Source organism: Ptiloglossa arizonensis, chromosome 5 (assembly GCF_051014685.1).
Source record: "Ptiloglossa arizonensis isolate GNS036 chromosome 5, iyPtiAriz1_principal, whole genome shotgun sequence".
Lineage (NCBI taxonomy): Eukaryota > Metazoa > Arthropoda > Insecta > Hymenoptera > Colletidae > Ptiloglossa > Ptiloglossa arizonensis.
The window spans coordinates 9,027,401-9,046,336 of NC_135052.1; the positions used below are offsets into that span (position 1 = coordinate 9,027,401).

General features: G+C 35.8%; 1 protein-coding gene across 3 annotated transcripts in view; it reads right to left on the reverse strand.

Annotated features, from left to right (window-relative positions):
- Window positions 1-2,381: 2,381 nt before the first annotated feature.
- The window catches only part of LOC143146541 (uncharacterized), a 75,727-nt gene continuing 59,172 nt past the window's right edge, over window positions 2,382-18,936 (reverse strand). Inside the window, exons 6-11 of one of the 3 annotated variants that reach the window (XM_076310905.1) lie at window positions 18,597-18,686; window positions 14,631-14,798; window positions 12,165-12,407; window positions 9,379-9,645; window positions 7,127-7,441; window positions 2,382-6,356 (exon numbers count right to left, since the gene is read on the reverse strand). In XM_076310905.1, the coding sequence (XP_076167020.1) occupies window positions 6,303-6,356; window positions 7,127-7,441; window positions 9,379-9,645; window positions 12,165-12,407; window positions 14,631-14,798; window positions 18,597-18,686 (1,137 nt within the window). In that variant the 3' untranslated portion in view covers window positions 2,382-6,302. Of the gene's footprint in view, window positions 6,357-7,126; window positions 7,442-9,378; window positions 9,646-11,706; window positions 12,010-12,164; window positions 12,408-14,630; window positions 14,799-18,596; window positions 18,708-18,936 lie in introns of those variants that run through there. The other 2 variants (XM_076310904.1, XM_076310906.1) reach the window with 2 other exon arrangements.

Genomic DNA, 18,936 nt, shown 5'->3' on the forward strand with positions numbered 1-18,936 from the left:
TCGAACTACTTGGAGTACATAATTGATTTCTTTTTATCCGACGTTCACGTGCACTAATGAAGTACGCGTTAAATTTGGCATCGTAGAAAATTTGAATTGTTTCTTCGAATGATAAACTCTCATCTAAGAATCTCTTGAAAATACATATTCACGAGCATACATTCAGTGGCATGTGTCACGTATGTACACATATAATTAAAACTGTCTGTCAATCTGCAATTTCTAAACCAAATTTTATTTTACTGAAAAAATATTCGTATCTTGCCATCTAAACAATTACTAAATGAAATCGACGTTGCACGAAGTGTACGAGGGATTTAAGATAAGTATGTAACGACTACGTATGTAGATAACGTGCACAACTGACGTGGATTTTACGTCAAAGTGAATAATATATGTACAATATAAATTTTAAAATATCGGCAAAAGGAAAGTTGCAAAAAACCGAAACGAAACGTATAATCAGAAAAAGGTAAAGAATTATGCTCGGTAGAGCAGGTTCTCCGTAAACAATTATTCCGCGAATATGCGTGGATCAATTTGCAGTATGTTTCCTTCTACGATCGAGTAAACCAACCCAGACATCTCGAGATCCAACAGCCCCAATCCAGTTCGAGCCAGTCCGATCCAGCAAACGATCTTCTAGACCACCTGGATAAAGCAGCTCTAACACGGTAAAACTTCGATAGACTCTTCTTTAACGAACAACGGAGTACTGATTATAATAAAGGTAGACAAACAGAGTAGCAAATTGAAAAAAATTTGAGCGAAGGAATAGCAAACATTGCTAGACCGATGATGAAAAAGAATATGTAGCAGGAACGACAGAACGATCAAAAATATCGGTGAAAAATATGTAGTTATTTGCGAAAGGTGATACAGTGAAAAATTAATCATCGAATAAATTTATTTCCGTCTATTAGAAAGCAGATATTATTATAATCGAATGCTTCTATTCTGTATTCGTTCGATATATGTTCTGTAGTACTATATCACGTTATTACGTCCTCGCAAAGCGCTTTTCTTGCAAGTAACGAATCGAGAATAATATAACGTATTCGTTTTCAAAAATTGCAACAGTTTTCACATTTTAAAAGAGAATTCGATCCTAATTCCATGCATTCGCTGCAATTCGTCCTTTATTTTTGTTTACCCATAATATACAGTATATGTACGCGAAAAGCGATTGGAATCAATAGGAAAACATTCTTTATTTATTATCGCACAATATAACGTGAAAATGCAACGTTTCGCGACTGTAATGAAAGTGTGTTAACAAATATACAATATACGTAAATAGAAATTCGCAATAGAAATCGTCCATTTTGAATTTCTTCGGAAATCTGTACACTAATCGTAAAACTGAAAATGTACAAATGTAATAGTTTGTCAAATTTCACGATTTTCTTCTCAGTTAATTTGATTGAATCTTTAGTATATATTCCTTGGATATTTGCATCCATTTGGTAAATAACACCTTTCTTAGTTGTGAGCCTTTTTCAACGTCTTTACTTACGATATAGTGTAGCCAAAATTTGATTCGTGAGGTATATTCTTTATTGAATTTCAATTTACATTTTCATTGTATAAATTCTATTTTTGTAGTTTCACTTTGTAATATTTTTTTTTGTTCACTATAAAAAATCAATACTTCCCATACTTCCATTGTGGTTTATTTTTTATGGTACTTAATTTGATCGAAACGTTTAAAATATGTGATCTAGTTTGAAATATCCTTAAAGATCTTTTTCAAAGATCGTTTCAAGGATACTTGTATTCTTTTTAGCGCTATACTTTTTCCTACGATTTGATAGATCCTAATAAAACGTATTCAACGGACTCCATAAATATTTTATTTTTTCTTTTGTATTATATACGTGCTAATACCATTACTTCTAAATTTTGAATTCACAACACAATATTCAAAGTATACAAGACTATGCAGTATATCATTTAAACAAATAATAACCTACCTCGGACAACTGGTATATATTTCTACTTCTGCTACCGCTACTGTATGTTTTACTATATTCTGTACATTAAGATAGTGAAAATGTTAAAATACGTATTATTTTTTTATTTTTCCACAAAATACTTACATTTCGTAACACGCGTATCCTTCGAACGAAGGACCATCCCTAGAGTTGAATTTACCCGCCTAAGAGTGTCGAAAAAAAATGGCGTGATCGAAGTTCTATATATGATTAAAATTATTTATATTTTTTACCAGTTTTTTTCCTATTCGTTATTAATCATTGTATTACTCAACCTTTTTAGCTACGTTAGAGGGGAATGTAATAATATTTTCTTTTTCACTTTACTTCTTTTTATAGTAGATGATTCTATAACTTTTTGGAGTCTGCGTAAAGGATAAGAATGAAAACATTGAAAAGGTTTATTATTTTTGAACAACGAAGTACCACCCTGTTGACAGTAGATCCAAGCGATGCAGAGCAGGTAGGTTCTAGGTAACGAGGTTTTCTATATATCGAACAATTACATTTATTTCCTTGGTCCAACTATGTTAGGCGCAATCGGCACAGCTGTTGCAATAACTATGCGACTGAACACTGTTAACATGCTTCGTTCGTCAGTTTTCAGTCTCTATAATATAATTACACGGTTGTCTTTACACCGTACGTTGATAGGCATACACATTAACACATAGACATCCGGTTCTCCTTAATTTTCTGACATACATAGGTAAATACATGTTCATTCGTCATTTTCAAAGGTTTCGTTACGCAAAGACATCGTTTTCTACGTTTCTCTAAATCTACGTATTTCTCTTATAATACCAATACTAAACACTTATGTAATTAAACATTCATTTCCCGTTTTGGTACGTTAGTTTCTCGTATCAGGTTGTCTTATAAATTGCGTCCACTTTGAGCAAAGGTATTCGTTTGTAAATAATTTCATCGCAATAAGGAATTTTTAATTAAGGCAATTGTTTTGAATTGCATTGAATTTAAATATAATTAAGTATAGTTACACTCTGATGTATGTAGTTTAATATAAGTAACTCAATTTGAAGCACGAAACACAATAAGTATTATTTTTAGGAAGATACAATCATTTTCTCTTGCTGTTTTTCATTTCTTAAATTTTTTCTCAATTTCTTTCACTCAAGTATGATAAAAAATTTAAAAATACATTAAAAAAAAAGAAACAAAAATTGTACAATTAGTAATTTTTATCCATAGTGAATTCAACAAGGTAGGGAGTGGACACCTTTTAAAGAACACTTGTATAAATTTGCTAGAACCTATTTTCTTATTGCTTACGATTAGTATGGTTAAATATTATTTATTTGGCGCATCAACACTGGTTCCAATAAATCGAATGTTTTAAACTGTTTAAATTTGAAGACATTCTTATCAGTTTGCACATTCGACGTACATTTAATGACATCACACAGAGATGTTTTATATGTCCATAATGACTATGTTACTTAATTAGCAATTATGACGTTAAGTAAGACAGAAATACTAATATATGTCACTACATGATATTTTGTTATTTTATATAATACTATATGGGAAATGGTAGAAAACATTTTACTATTACATATATTTAACACTTGATACACCATTTTGTTTATATCGGTTATACAAATTTCACACATCGGAAATAGCATTAATAAGTTCTCTATTTTTAATTATAAGAAAATTAACAATGGCGTGGCTGATAAGTGTTCTTCGCTAATTCTGTGGAACGTTTAATTTACCTTAATTCCAACTTTTAGCAAATGAGATCATTGTGCTTATATTTCTATTTCTTCATTGTTAAGAATTAAATTTAATCTTCTAGATCGTTAAAAGGTTATAAGTTTTATCTCATGGCAATATTCTTGTTGATACATGAAACATTATATTAAGGAGAGAATTTCACGTGCTTATACGTATCAATTATCATTGTTGTTTAATCTTGAAAATACTTATGAATGTTCGATGTCCGTATCCCCATGGAAATATATTAAATTTTTAATTCGAAAGAGGCTCAACATTTCTTGGGAAATATAATAATACAGTATTCTTGATAAATTACTTCAAATTTTTCACACTTTGTCGATTTAACAACACTTTACGTATCAAATTACGTTTCTAAAAAAGTTTTCGATAAATCCTCTATACGTTTATAAATAACGGTGATGGTAGCTACAAATTAACCCTGTGTTCCTTATTTTCTTTTTCCTTTTCTACAAACATGGATAATTTGAATACAAAGTTATGTTTTCTTTTGCCTACACTCTCTTCTTTTGAGTAGACATTTCGTGAAAATGGCATATACTTTGTTCATAGTTATCGGTTAGAGCATAATTTTGATTTCACAATAGACGTATCGGTGGTGTTTCAAATTATTCCATACATTTTGTCGATTATTTTTACTACGTTTTAAACTTTCCGTTTCATATAAATCATAAAAAATCTTTTCAAGCGTATCTTTAATTGATTGGAGTTTCACGGACGTTTGTTATAACGTTTACACGATACAGCTCGAAAATTTATTTCGTTTGCGGACTTATTATTTTATAGATGCGAGTATAATATAAATTCGCAGTCCTGATATTACTAATACATGCATACTATGAAAGATTTTCATGTTATCGATAAACGCTTAATTTTACTCAAAAGTTAACTGTATTTAGGGCAGTCGTACGTTTATGTTCACTCCGTAACGTAATTGTTTTCAAACGTTGAAACGATATCGATGTTTTCCAAAAACAACGTGTCTAACGAAATCGACAAAATTTACGAGATAATTAACCGTATTCTCCGAACATGATCGAAGTTTTGAGAAAATGGCGAGTGACAATCTGCGCGGTGGTCACGTTTAGAAAAAGAATTGCAATAATAGTCGAAGAGAACCAACCAGAATTTGTAAACAAGGAATAAATTTCAACGAAATCTACCGAATATGATTAATTACCTTATTTCTGATGGGTTTATATGTACAATTATAGAGAGCGACGTGCTACGAATCAAAATATCTGTACAATCATAACAACAACAATAACAATAACAACAATAATACGGTAATACCTAGATTGCTCGAAGAAGAAAAGAAGAAGAAATCGATTCTGCAATCTCTCTGAATCTTTACAAACGTAATATTCCTAAATGGTTCTGATGTTAAAAAATAATTAACATACACACGCATAAACGATACAGATATAGTATACATGTATATGTGTGTGTGTATATATATATATTTGTTCATCTCGAAAAAAAAAAACATTTTTTCCGAGGTTTGCGTTTTGTCGTATAATTCCTGTCACGTTAATATTTATAAAAACAAATCGTTTTCCAGAACAATATTTTCGAAATAACGCTATCGGCTACCAACGCATGATATCAACATTAAATATTTAATTATACTTAATTAATTTTATGTATAAGTAAATATATATATAGTTCATACACACGTATATTAAAGTATTGACAAAGAAGACGAATTCTACAGTAAAAAGAACTTTACGAAATCGAGTAGGCTTAAGAAATACAAAGCTGAATATCATCAACAGATGTCTTGGTTATCACAAATTAATTTTCACCCCTCGATGCCTATTTTTAACTCTAAGAAGGTATTGCCTACATCGTCGTTTTCTTTCGACCGCGAAATAATTTTCAAAAATTATATCTATTAAAGCAACCGAAACCGGAAGCTTCTGACATCTAGCGGGAAAGATCCCAAGTTCCACGTACTAGTTTCATTTTGTATATGCTTCGTTTTAAATTGTAAAAAAGGAAACAGAACTTTCGCGTACTTTTACGTTAGGTAAATTGACCACGGACTAACGAATAAGTGTTAAGTATCGTGACGTTCAAAATTTAGTTGAAATACTCTGTAAATATCGCGTACTTCGGACTCGTTTATCAACCGTTGCATAAACTGCATCTACAAATCTAAATACGAAGAAAACGTATTACGTAAAGCTGTACCGGTCGATAAGAATATTAGAAAAGGATATCAAGTACCGACCGAAAGAAACACACGCGTGACCGGATGTAGGCATAGGTTTCGAATCTCTTTTTTGAAATCGTCAGGCTCCGAGAGGATCGAGGAAAAATCTAAAGCGAAATACGATCGTCAGAATGGTCCACGTATCACAAATCACCTTCTTCCATTCAATTATTCGTATCTTCCTATTCAGGTAATGCTAGCTTCTCGTGTATCCTATAATCTCGTAGCTTTTATCGCCTTCGGTGATGTTTCCTTTATCAATAATCGATACTGCAGTTTTCTGCCCCAGCTTGGATGCATTTCTCACGGGAGACCCAGGAACATTCTCGTATGATTCACGTCGAGTCCAATACACCGCCGGCAAGTTTGGTCGCGTACAAATTTAACGCCTGGAAAATCAAGAAAGCGTCAACTATTTTGTAATAGCGTACTGTATCGCGGGGACGAGAAATAGGCCAGTTGCGTAATTGTAAATAAAAATTAATCGACCACTGTCCGCGCTCTCTTCACTCGTGGTACCATGTTCCTCTCAATCCGTGACTGGTATTTTTTCTCTCTACAATACTAAAGACTCTTACATTAGTAATATTACATGACACAATTCCACGATATCGCAAGTCTAACCATACTCCTCATTCGTATCTTTCTATACCAGTGACAAAACAAAAAATGACTTTCACAAATTTTGAAAACAATAACCGCGTAATCAGTTTAAATCTATAATTTTCACTCGTGATAATGTTACTATTCGTCATCTTAAAATTTTACTTGAAATCATTCCGTTAAAGTACAATTTACCGAAACCTCGAAACGTTCGACCTGATGTGCCATTCGTACAGCAAACCGTACGAAAAAGTATCGATTGCCTATTTTTACCAATACGTGTGTAAATGCCTGTAACGATGTAAGTATGTTTTTAAATCGAACGTTATTTTTCAACGGAACAAACGATCAATTCATCGAGAAAGTAAACCAATCTACAATTCGTTGCAACGATATCGTGCGATCAACAATTGAACATTTTCTCGGATCAAGTTAACGCAAGTAAGATGTTAACGCTGGTCGTTCAACGTGCAAACTTCTCTCGAATCTTCTCATCGAGACGAGTAAAGAAAACGGATAAACACGTGCACAATTAACACACAGGAGGTCAAATCACCTTGTAGATGAAAGCATATTGTTCTTTCGTTTGTACAGCCCCGGCACGGTCCCGTCTGATAGTGTAAACGACCCTTGGCACGTCCACAGTTCTCGTAATCTCATATTGTCTAATTCCTAGGTCAAGAGCTATTAACGTTCCCGTACGTCCAGTGCCGGGACTACAGTGAACCACAATGGGTCCAGGGCCACCCCTTTGGAGCGCCCTCGCCTCAAGAAGCACAGCTATTAAGCCTGCCCCGTCCGATTGTGCGCCGTTGACAGGCCACAAGTACCAAATATGATACATTTCTCGGAACGTGTTGTTCTCCAGATTCTGAAACGATAAAATCACCGTGTCAGTCGCCTGTACGATAGAATCGCTCGTGTCGCATCCACGTCCATTTTGAATCTCGATAAGTCATTGGACTCGAGAGGAGATCCTCGCTCGCCACCTAATTCACTCTACCATTTTCAATTAGTGAAAACTTCGCGGTTTGGAATTCAAATTGGAATCGAACCGTTACGTTCTCGTAGATGTGAACGCGTGTAAGGGAAATATATGAAAATGTTCCATTTCGGATGAATATTACGACTCGATGGATTTTCTCGAGACGTCGGTTTCGAGCGCAAGAAGCCTCGAGTGCAGCAAAGGGTTAAAGAGAAGGACACGATCTGTCCACCTCCAATTTTAACGCGATTTTGCAGGATATTAGAATAGTATCGTCTGTAAGTATACCTGAAATATTGGACTCAGATGCTCGGTAATTTCTGAGATACAGGTTATTGAATTTTAACGTACACCTTGGATCGTACGATGTGTGCATTGATTTACCACGAGAATCATTGTGGTGTAAGTTGTGAAGAAACTAGTTGCTCGATGATGTTTATCGTAGCAAGGTGAAAAATTCACGGGAATTCTGGTTGAAGATACAAAATAACATAATCTTGTAAAATAAGGTGTAGCTGAGAAATTATATTCAAAGGTGTTCCTTTGTGTGCAACGATATGCACGATGCACTTGCATTCTGTTATTACGTGATTTAAATTGTTTGTATCTTTATAATTGTCGAGTCTCTGAGTTCGATATTTGTTGACATTCAAACAGGGATTTGTCTTCTATTACCCTGAAAAGCACGTTGAAATCGGAAGAGGGCAGGTTGAGTCATTTCCTTGTTAGTACCACTTTTATAATGCATGGCACGAAACACCATTAACCCTTTCACAATTTAGTTTGTCAGAGACACGAGCAAGGCGTCAAGTACCGGAACTAGCAAGTTGCTTGCCAACCCTATTTCATAAAACTTTCCTACGTTGTTACGATAAATTTGTTCACAATTTATATTTTCAACTTCGTAGCTTTTCTACGTGTGCGGTGTATAAACCGTAACAACGATCGGTTTAAGTACTTTAAACGAGAAAGGGTGTGACACGAATCGCATAAACGTGACATCTTTCGGAAACAGTATTATTCGAGGAATTTTACAAATGTATCGGTTCAACCGAATCTGATAAAAATGAATACAGTATACGTGACACGTGTGCATCGATTATCGAAAAAAAATTTCCAATCGGGAAAATTTTAACGTTTTTTACCGCGAATCGATCGAACAGTTTCTCTTTACGAATATCAAGTCGGTTAGCAATGGCACGAAAAGAAGATCAGTATGTACTGAATCTAAAAATAAAATTTCTATCTGTCGTGGGCGTAACTGAATTATCGTATTGGTCGATTGCGAGCAGAGATGAACAAAATTTTATTGGAACAGTAGATAAAGAATATATACTAATAATACGAACGTATCGCGATAAACTTGCGAGATTTATTCGATCGAACGGTTAAATTTTCATTCGAGTGAGAATGATTTCATTCTGTATTTAAAATTCTACTTTCTATTCAACAACGTAACGAATAAACGGTTGTTCATCTTTCGTTCGTTAATTGAAATTTTCATCCACGTGATAAATTTCCTTCGTCCCGTGTATCAAATTATTGAAAATTACAAATTTATTGAATAGTTTACTTGGATAAGTTTCGGTTAATTAATAAATTATATTGACAAGATTGTGGAAAGTTAAAGAGACCGTAATGGTGCAATTTCGATTGTTTTACGACGAAACGTATATAATAAACTACAACTATAATGTAATACGATTACGAATACTTTGTTGACACAGGGCAATTGTAATACTTTGTTAACGTGTATCCAGTCTTTCGATTAAATTTTTATTAATTCGTATTTTTTTACGTAGTTGAAAAAAATTGTCCCTTACTTTTAAATGAAGCGTTGAAATGGCATATTTCTCTTTGGTTTCTCTCTTCTTCAGAGTAACTTGGTAGTCACCGTATAATCGGTGGCAGTCGGTTATTTCCGAGGGTGGAATGTACTCGGTACACTTTTCCACCCCATTTTCAACGAGATCGGTTAACATGATGACCACTTTGCACTGTTGTTCCCAGATCATCCTCCAAAAGTCGGTGATGGTCGACTCCATTGGTGCTTGACAAGCGATGTAGTACCTCATTGCATTCTTTGGTCCCTGGTAAAAATCCACATTGTTAAAATTTCCACGAGAACGAACAGTCCTTGTTCAATGGAATGAATTCTTTTCTATTTTTGCACTATTAAATAGACAAAATTGATCCGTGTAATTCGAATTATACATGTACGAGCGAAATCTTTTCACAAAGACTATATGTACTACATTCATTTCAGTAATTATTTCATTAATTTACTTTACTCTTTGTTCAATTGTAACAAAATAAACTTTTTCGTTTCGTTAATTATTACCGTAATTATTTGTCGGCGCTACTATTAGTTACTCTAATATCAATATTGCGTACAATATTGTAACGTACTATAATATTTATTTGTTACATCTATGTATCATTTTATTACCATTGCATCTCGATATTAACTCGTCTTGCGCTTTATTTTTTCCAGAACCATCATTTTGTAACGTACACTTTCTTTTTGCGATTATCAATCTATAAATCCGATAAAAATTGAAAATTTCTGTTACACGGGCAGCTCTGCTTTATATATTTCATGAATTCCATTTTAATTGAAATGTTTGTTTTCAAAAATTTTTTTATTATGCAGTCGAAACGGAACCTACATATTAAGAAATTTCCATAACTAGTTTCACTCCTGATTTCCACATTACGTACATCAATTTCAAGATAGAGAACCGTTCGTAACGAGATAAATCCTCGGCTGTTGCGTGCACCGTAGTCGCAGGTAAAGATTAATTAGCGAAACATAATTGTATCGATAATTTGAAATTAGTGCTTGAACCGAGTTCACATATTTCAAGGGGAATCGGTTTCAGTTCGAATCAATTAATTACGCATAATAAGTTCGTTACGCCCGAAGCACGATATTCATCGATATTATCGATTAGCGAGACGCTGTTAATTGCAACTCGGAGGGCAATGCACTTGTGCACTCGGTGTGCACTAATGCCTGAATGCTGAGTAATTGAAGCGTACATAGGGTCGAAACATTGGCAATATTGGAACGTTTGTGCGTATCTGACTGGTTAAAATAATTCTATTAGGCAGCTTTTCATCGTTTGAAAATCAACGAACGTTTTACCAATGGTCTCGCGTTCATAGACGAGTATCGTCAATTTTATTTGTTAATTTCGTCCGCGGTGAATTTATATTAGTCGCGTCTGTTTCACGATAAATGACAAACATCTGTGCCGCAAACGAATAAATATATGCGCCGACTTGACGGAACTTATTCGCAATCGTGTAAAACAACAAAAAAATAAAACAGAGCTCTGCTCGATCATTTACTTCTCGAGGATCAGGAGATAAAATTTCGTTAAAAGAATCGACGAGTTATTAATTTACGATTGAATGCGAAGAAAAAAGAAGATACGCGATCTTGAAAAATTGGAAAATACCGAAAAAATATTCCATTTTGAAATGTTGCAACGCCGATGAAAATACGGTTTCTAAATTCCTTTAAATTAAATCGAATTAAGCGATTGTTAATATTCTAAACTCTCTCCGGTGAAAATACGTGTTATTCGTCACTTTCAAATTTCCACCGTTTGTTAAACTGATACGTGTACCTGGCCAGCCGCGATCAATAGTACCGTGTTGCGAGAATAATAATGCGGTAATTAATCGTTTTAGGAATTATCAATTACCATTTCTACTATTACGAGGCATTATTTAAACATCGTAACCATTCAGTGGAAACACGTGTTAACGTCCGCCCCGCTTCCGCATATTGCTGTGCTTGGAGCTTATGCAATAGGCATTCGTATTCTTCGTAATGCATTATGCAACATCCTTTTCTCATGCAGACAAAACGCTCTTACCTGTGTTTGAATCGCTCAAGATACGTTCAAGCACTTTGTTAAATGCGCGTTCGAATACGTAAAGGATACATTTATATTCACCGATCATAAAGAAAATAAATAAATCGGTATCGATGTATCGCTGCTTGGTCCTTAGAAATTCGTAAATAAAACTACGCGACACGGATCACCGTGAGCATAAAACAAACAATCCATCGTTTCGATCTTAATTGGGAATCCAGCACGGGGAAAATAAATATTAAAACGTATAAATTGAAAGTGTTGCACAAGGGTGTATTGTATTACCACCGTTACTCCATCTTGGAATACAATTAATGCATACATCTTGACACAGATAATAGATACGCTACAAAAGAAGAATATCAACGCTGTTCGAAATTCTTGTTTATATCGTCTCTTAAAATTCTTACACTTCAAATACTACCACCTTACCTTTCATTTTTCATCTTCACTTTACCAACGTGAAAATTCTTGCCCTCTGTGTAACATCTCCAACTTGTATATTTTAATTCGTGCCCTTCATTTCCCCCCAGGACTCCCCGTACACTTACTATTCAATTTCAGCAGCTGTAAAGGAAACTTCTAAACACGAACGATACCAATGAGTATCTTACGATGTAAGAATGTAGAAACGCTTGTTCAGTATCGAATAAAACGAGACAGGATCGTTATCGTGGGTGTATCGCGTCACCGATTCGTCGTGTAAAGTGTTTGGTACTTACCCTGACGTAACTGGCGTTAATATACTCCGTAAGCGGATTGTTGTTCATTTTTTGAAGGGGCACCCTCGTCTCCGGAAGCGGTATCACGTTCGCGTATCTATTCTTCACTTCCGCGCCGACTGGCAGCTCGTCTATCTTCGCCGAAACTTGCGGAATACCGGAGAATTCCTCGTTGATTGCGTTAGTGTCGTTACAGAAAGATGAAAGCCCGGCAAAATTCAAGGGGTGGGACGGTATGGCGCTCTGGAACCAGAACACACTGCTCGTAGAAACATGCTTTTCGAGGCTTTTATCGCAACGTTAACAGAGTTAAGCGACCACTTTCGTTGCCCGACTAGCCGTCCTACGATCCGAGCACAATTTTCACGATTGGTTTTAAAGTTGTCGCTACAGCTTGGCAAATGTAAACGCAGCTTGGTTTTAATGCGTTTAAACAAGTGGTTCTGAATTTCAAAAGGCGAACCCTCCGGATGGTAATTCAACAACCCTTCGTTACGTTCAACATCGTCCACGCGTAACAGTGTTTGCTTTAATACACCCACCGCGTTTTACACGACCGTAATTAATATATTTTTCAAACAATTCTCGCAATGTCGTTTGATTAGAAAAAAAAATGATAATAATTGTTCTCCAGTTGCAAGGACGTTTCGGTTCGAACGGAGCGAACGTTCTCAAGATACGAATCGAGGAGAATAATTTTGTGGAAGCTTTTGAAAATTGACGCGATAGTATCGAGATCGCGTGAAAAAGTGACTGTGCGACGATTGCTCGTAGAATCAAAGAAAGTATACTTGTTTCCTGCAAGTATCGTTCGATCCTGAACGAAACCGTCGATATTTGAAATTCAGTTTATTTCTTTGGAACGATTACGTATATTGTGACGTAATTGAACGGTAAATTGCGACTAAATATTGCGATGAAATGTTTTGTGCAATTTTTGGGAAAATTGAACATTGCAAAATTTGAAATCTTGATGTGGAATTTTCGAACAAACACTACAATGTTTATTACCGAAATTGAAGCGTTCTTATGGTAACAGTTGAGATACAATAAAATATTTGCATTGCACTACAATATAACACACACACACACTACGAAAATATAATTGTGTATAATTTACCTGCACGAACTTATATTTAAACGAACGTATTAAATGCATGCTATAAACAGAAAAAAACATTGAAAAATAAAACATTAGGAGGCAGATGCCTCCCTCTCCTATGGGAAAAGTTAAACAAATTTTGAACAATATTTACCGAACGTAGAAGAAATTTTAAAGAACGTATAGAGAAATAAACAAGTCAAAAGTTTCTTTGGAACAAAAAAAATTTCCTCGTTTCTTATTTAATATTCTTTCTTGCGCCACTGTACTCCTTACTAAAAATAGTACGGAATTATGATTTAATTGAGTTACTGAATAGCAAATTTTCCGGGTCATCAATCGTTATCCGATTTTCTTCCGCGAGAGTGAAAAGAAAGTAGGTATACTTTTGCAAATTATGCTCGACCGTGTAAAGAATATCGCGTGAAACTTACGTTTACGAAACATTCTCGGTATTTTCTCGTTCTACATTTTGCGCTGCGACACGAACCGTTGTCTTCGTTCCGATTGATTTACCCAGAAGAAACTCGATGTATAGGAAAACAAACCAGTTTGTTCCTGACACGTAATGTTGGAAAGTATAAACGTTGGTTTCGTAAATTCTTTGAAGAACATCTTCTACGAGAAACATATACTTCGAGAGCACGAAATTAACCTGATAAATTCTAGATACAAATTTGTATTTGAATCTAAATGAATAATTTGAGAAAATACTCGAACGAGGGAAAGTAAACGACTTTTGTAATTTAAATCGAATTCTTTCAAATTGCACGTAATCCGTTGCAATCGTATCGAGTACCGAAATTGTTATATTATTTTAGAAACTGAAAAAATAACAGACGTAAGAACTTTCACGTACATTGTTTGGTAAATCGGTATTTCCTGATAAATCGTTGCGGTAAACACTGTTATATAATGTCGTAACGTAAGAAAACATTCTTGAGTTTGTTCTATTGGTTTCAAAGAACGAAGAAAAATTTTCCTCGTTCTTTTTAAGGCGTTATGTAAAACATAACGATTACTTAATTGCTACGATTACTCGTATTTTGTAGTTTTCCCTTTTACAACTAACGAATAGTTCGAGTGCAAAAAAAAAAAAAACAAATTTTCCTCGCTGATAGTCCACTCGATTACGAATCGAACGAAATCCAAGTTAATGAGTTTTTTAATTACTTCGGGAGTCAACCCCGGTGGAAGTCGTTCCAGGACCGATAAGAAGACCTTTTCAAAATTTCCTTTCGTTCAATTACTGTTTAATTTCGATTAAATCCGATTAACGTTGTTTAATTTCGATTAAATCGAATTAACGTTGTTTCGACGCGCAACATCGTCGGGCAATAATTACGATAAACGATCGAACTCACCGAATCCTCGAAGGTTGGATTCCCATAGCTTCTTTTCGAAGATCTGGCCACACCTTTGCGTCTCACACTGTTGTACGCGGAAACGCTGTCGACGCTGTAAGCGTCCAAGGACACTGGACGACATCGTTCGCCATAGTTGAATCTCGTTTGCCTCTTCCTCATTATAAACTGTAAATAATTTCGTAGGTAACCCGTGAACATCTTATCTCGAGAAAGTCAACACGGAAAATCTCCATTCTGCATATTAATCATCTCTGAGACATTAGAAGAAAGGTACGCGTTAAATGTGACGTCTACGATTGTAAAAACCTATTCGATTAACTTATTAATTACCGATTGGTAGTTAACGAACAAGATCGACGATGCGGATTGAACTTTGAGCAGTGAAAAACAAAAAAGTGCAACAAAATTTACTAATTTTGTTACTTAATTTTGGACGAGTGTGCACAACCAATGGTTCGTGAACCTTGAACGTTCGAAAACCGAAGGAAAGTCCTTAAATTGTTCGACGAACGCGTGAAAATTGTTCAACATCTTAACGATATTGACAATCAGAGTCTAAGAATGCCAAAGTTTATCAAAATGCTTACGAGATTTTCAAGATATTCGAAATATTTTCGATCGTCGAGGTGTTCGAGGCTTTTATCGCGGTTGAAAGACGGTCTGAGAACGGCCTCGACTCCGCGTTTGCTTGAAAATTTACGAGTACAAGTACCCAAATCCCATCATATTCCCTGTAACCGATCCTTCTGTCGTTGTACGAGCTTATGTCTGTCCATCTCCGAGAAAAATGAATCGACCAGCTTTCCCGAATCAGAGGGATACGATCCCATCGTAGAAAAAGGGGAGACCTTCGGTAACGAAAGATGACAAATTTCTGAACTTGGATGGATAGCGTTCTCTCATCCTCGGTATTATTTATCGTACTCGACATCGATGGATGTTCAGTTGTACGGACCTCGGTGAAATATTTTTTGAAACGAAATACTCAATTCGAATATTCGAGGGACATTCTTCGTTACGAGATTTCTGCGAAACTCGCGTTGACAAAATATTAAAGAAAGTGAATATTCTCGACGTTACTCGACGAATGCCGAAAATAGAGAAAATAAATTCGGAAAACTTGGAAACCACTTAGGACTCCGTGATATTCCCTTTAACTCGTACACCTCGAATGAAAATGTCCCTCTTCGTGGAAACGATAGACGAATATTGACCAAATGAAATCAATCGAATATCGAAAGGTGTAGAAGTGAATTCGGTGAATTTAGAAATTCGCGTGGTGTACGGTGTGTTCCATTGGAACGCATCGACTGGAAATCTCCGTTGCTTTCAATGGCACGTGGAAATATTCAAGGTAGACGTTGCACGGGTTACAAAGGGGCAAACGCGATCACGAGACGAGGGTAAAGAATTTTTGTATCGGCCGGTTGACGAGGGCCTCGTTCCTCGCAGGAGCGATACAACTCGTGTACCGCAAGTTGCAACATCATCCGGATAAATAACGACACCGCGTCCCGTTATTTCACGCTGCTTGTCTTTGCATCGGAGACGAACAATACGGAAACCACCGAAGATCGTATAACGAGCGGTGTTTCGACAGGAGAAACACGTCCGAGCAACTCTCAATAACGAGAGTCGCGTACATGAAACACGCGAGGCAAAAACCAATGAAGCGATGGTGATCGTCGCGCGATCTAATCACCGATTCAAGGACAAATGTTGTACCTTTTATTCGCTGCAAGCATCGAAGTGCATCGCGTTTCTTCCTGTCGCCGCTGAACCGCAAACGATCGGAATTTTCTGAAGGATTTCACGCTCGACGGGAGAATTATTTATTATTTTTTTTTTCTTTCCCCCGTTCCCCGTGAATACACATACACTACGTATCCACGTACGTACGTACGTTCGCGTTTTCCTTTCTCCTTTTCGCGACGAGGGCATAATAGGGCGTTTATTAATAACGATGATGATGATAGCGCGAATGGAACACACTTTTACCGATTTGCTCGAGACGCGTAACGCGGCACCAACAATAAACGTTAATCACGTGGATTCTTGTTTCCGTGTACGAAAATAAATAATCCAACGCGTACACGCCTCTTCAAGGATCGTATCCCCTCATTGTTCGTTCGTTGTATTCTGGTCTTCCTCGTTGTGTAAATGTAAAATAATCTTTTTCCATTTAGAACGAACGATTCGAAGAAGTTTCCTCGTATCGATGCGTACACGCGAAAGGAACCAGTAAAGAATTCTTACAATTTTGTCAACTGGTTATTCTACATATCTAAAATGTCAGCTACTTTTAATTGCGGGCAGAAACAATCGAATGATTGCTCAAGGTCATTGACTATTACTTACCGTTGTACAACACACTATTGGTCTCTTAAATACGGAAAGAAATCGAACTGGGCGTGTCTCGCGTGATTCGTAATAAAAGTGACCTTGAGCAGTCAATTTAGTTTCACGAGACTGTACCAGAAGTAAATCGTAATTATTGTTCCGTATCCACACGTGTGAAACGAAAAAAAATACTTTCAAACTTATCGTCGATGGTGCATCCAAGTATCACCGATAAAACTCTACACAAATGTATAAAATTAATTTTCCTAATGTCCAGTAATGATAATACGCAAAATTGCAGATTGATCACGATTTCGTTAATCGTTACGCTTACGGGTAATAAGAAAAGAACTTTGTTTTTTTTTATTCGTAAACGTGTTTCTCTCAAGAATGTCAAAAATTTCGAACGAACGCGGCTACGATCACCGCGTTGGATACTCGGATGACATTGTTCCCGGCCAACAAAAGCGACACAACACAGACGCCACACACATTTATTTATCATTCGTTGTTACGTACACTGGGAGTAAATCACAAGTGTGGACGGATGAATACGTAACACCATGCGAAATGAGCTTAATGCAAGTACGATGAGGCCTTTCAGAGAACATAGATTTTTGCGGACCTGCGCATCTAAATTTTCTTCGATTAGTTCCCTCCTTGAACAATTCTAATTCATGAGAGAAGTGCAAGACCGGGAAGCGTGTAATGAACAATTAACGGATTTCACGGTTCTCGAGTCGAAAATGTAACGAAGAATCGTAAAGTGACACTGTCGTGAAAAAAAAAAATGAAAAAAAATTAAACGACGTTACTTGTTTTCCTTGTAGTGTAAGACGTTTTAAAGTTTCCAACGTGTCTTGAAATTAGTGAATAATTCATAGGTAACTGAATTTTAAACGAAGGAAAAAGCGACTGGTAATGTTTTCCGTGAATATATTTTAGTTATTGGAAATAATGGTAAATTAATAGGACAGTGTCGATTGGTTTATGGTCGTACATCGTCGAGATAAGTATATTAAGTACTTTGAGTAAATTTGGAAGTTTTTGCAAAATTCAAATCGCTTGGAATTTGAAAGTAACCATTGTAATCGATTGAATTGCTTCGAGTTTAAGAAAAATGATACGAGTCGTAACCGAAAGGATTTCTTTCTTTAAATTTACAAATTATAGAAAGACACAAAAACTGGGTGATTTATTGCGAGTATGTAAATTGAACGTCGTACTTTGTAATTACTCGATAATAAATATAATACGTTGTGCTATTCGGTACCACTGATTCGAATGAGTGTGCGATTTTAAGTAATTGCGATCGATTTTTCTATCAGGAAGAAAATCACTCGAACGACAGTTTGCAACGTATAATAATTTTAGGTAACTCGACTTACGAAAACCGTGTACTCTTTTTACAAATCGAATAAATGGACTCGTTTAGACTACGATCAATCGAGGAAGATATGTATACGACTTCAAATGAATAAATACAATCGATTTTCGTATCGGAAGGAAAATCACTCGAACGACCGTTTGCAACGGTGTAATTCGCTCGCGGACATAATGGATATTCAAGGAAAGAAGCATTTTCATCGGATGAAAAATGAGATCGAGAAAGGGTTTTCTTACCAATAGTCCGGCGAGAAGAACCAGACAAATGAAAGCAACCGAGGAGACCACGACGACTGCTATCGCGTTTCCGGAATCCGGAATAGTTTCCTGTAGAAGAAAGCTGTGTATCTGAAAAGAGTGGGTCAAGCGGGCGGAACATGTTAACAATATTGTTACGAATCGATCGCTCGTTTAAAATTGACATCTAACGGCGAACGAAATTTGTTAATCTTTCATCCGGAACGCAACCGCGTAAAACGTTCTGCGAGAAACGATTAAATTGGAACAGTAAAAATACGATTTGACGAACGATAGAAATTACTACAAAAAAGAAAGAAAAAGAAAAAAAAAATAGTCG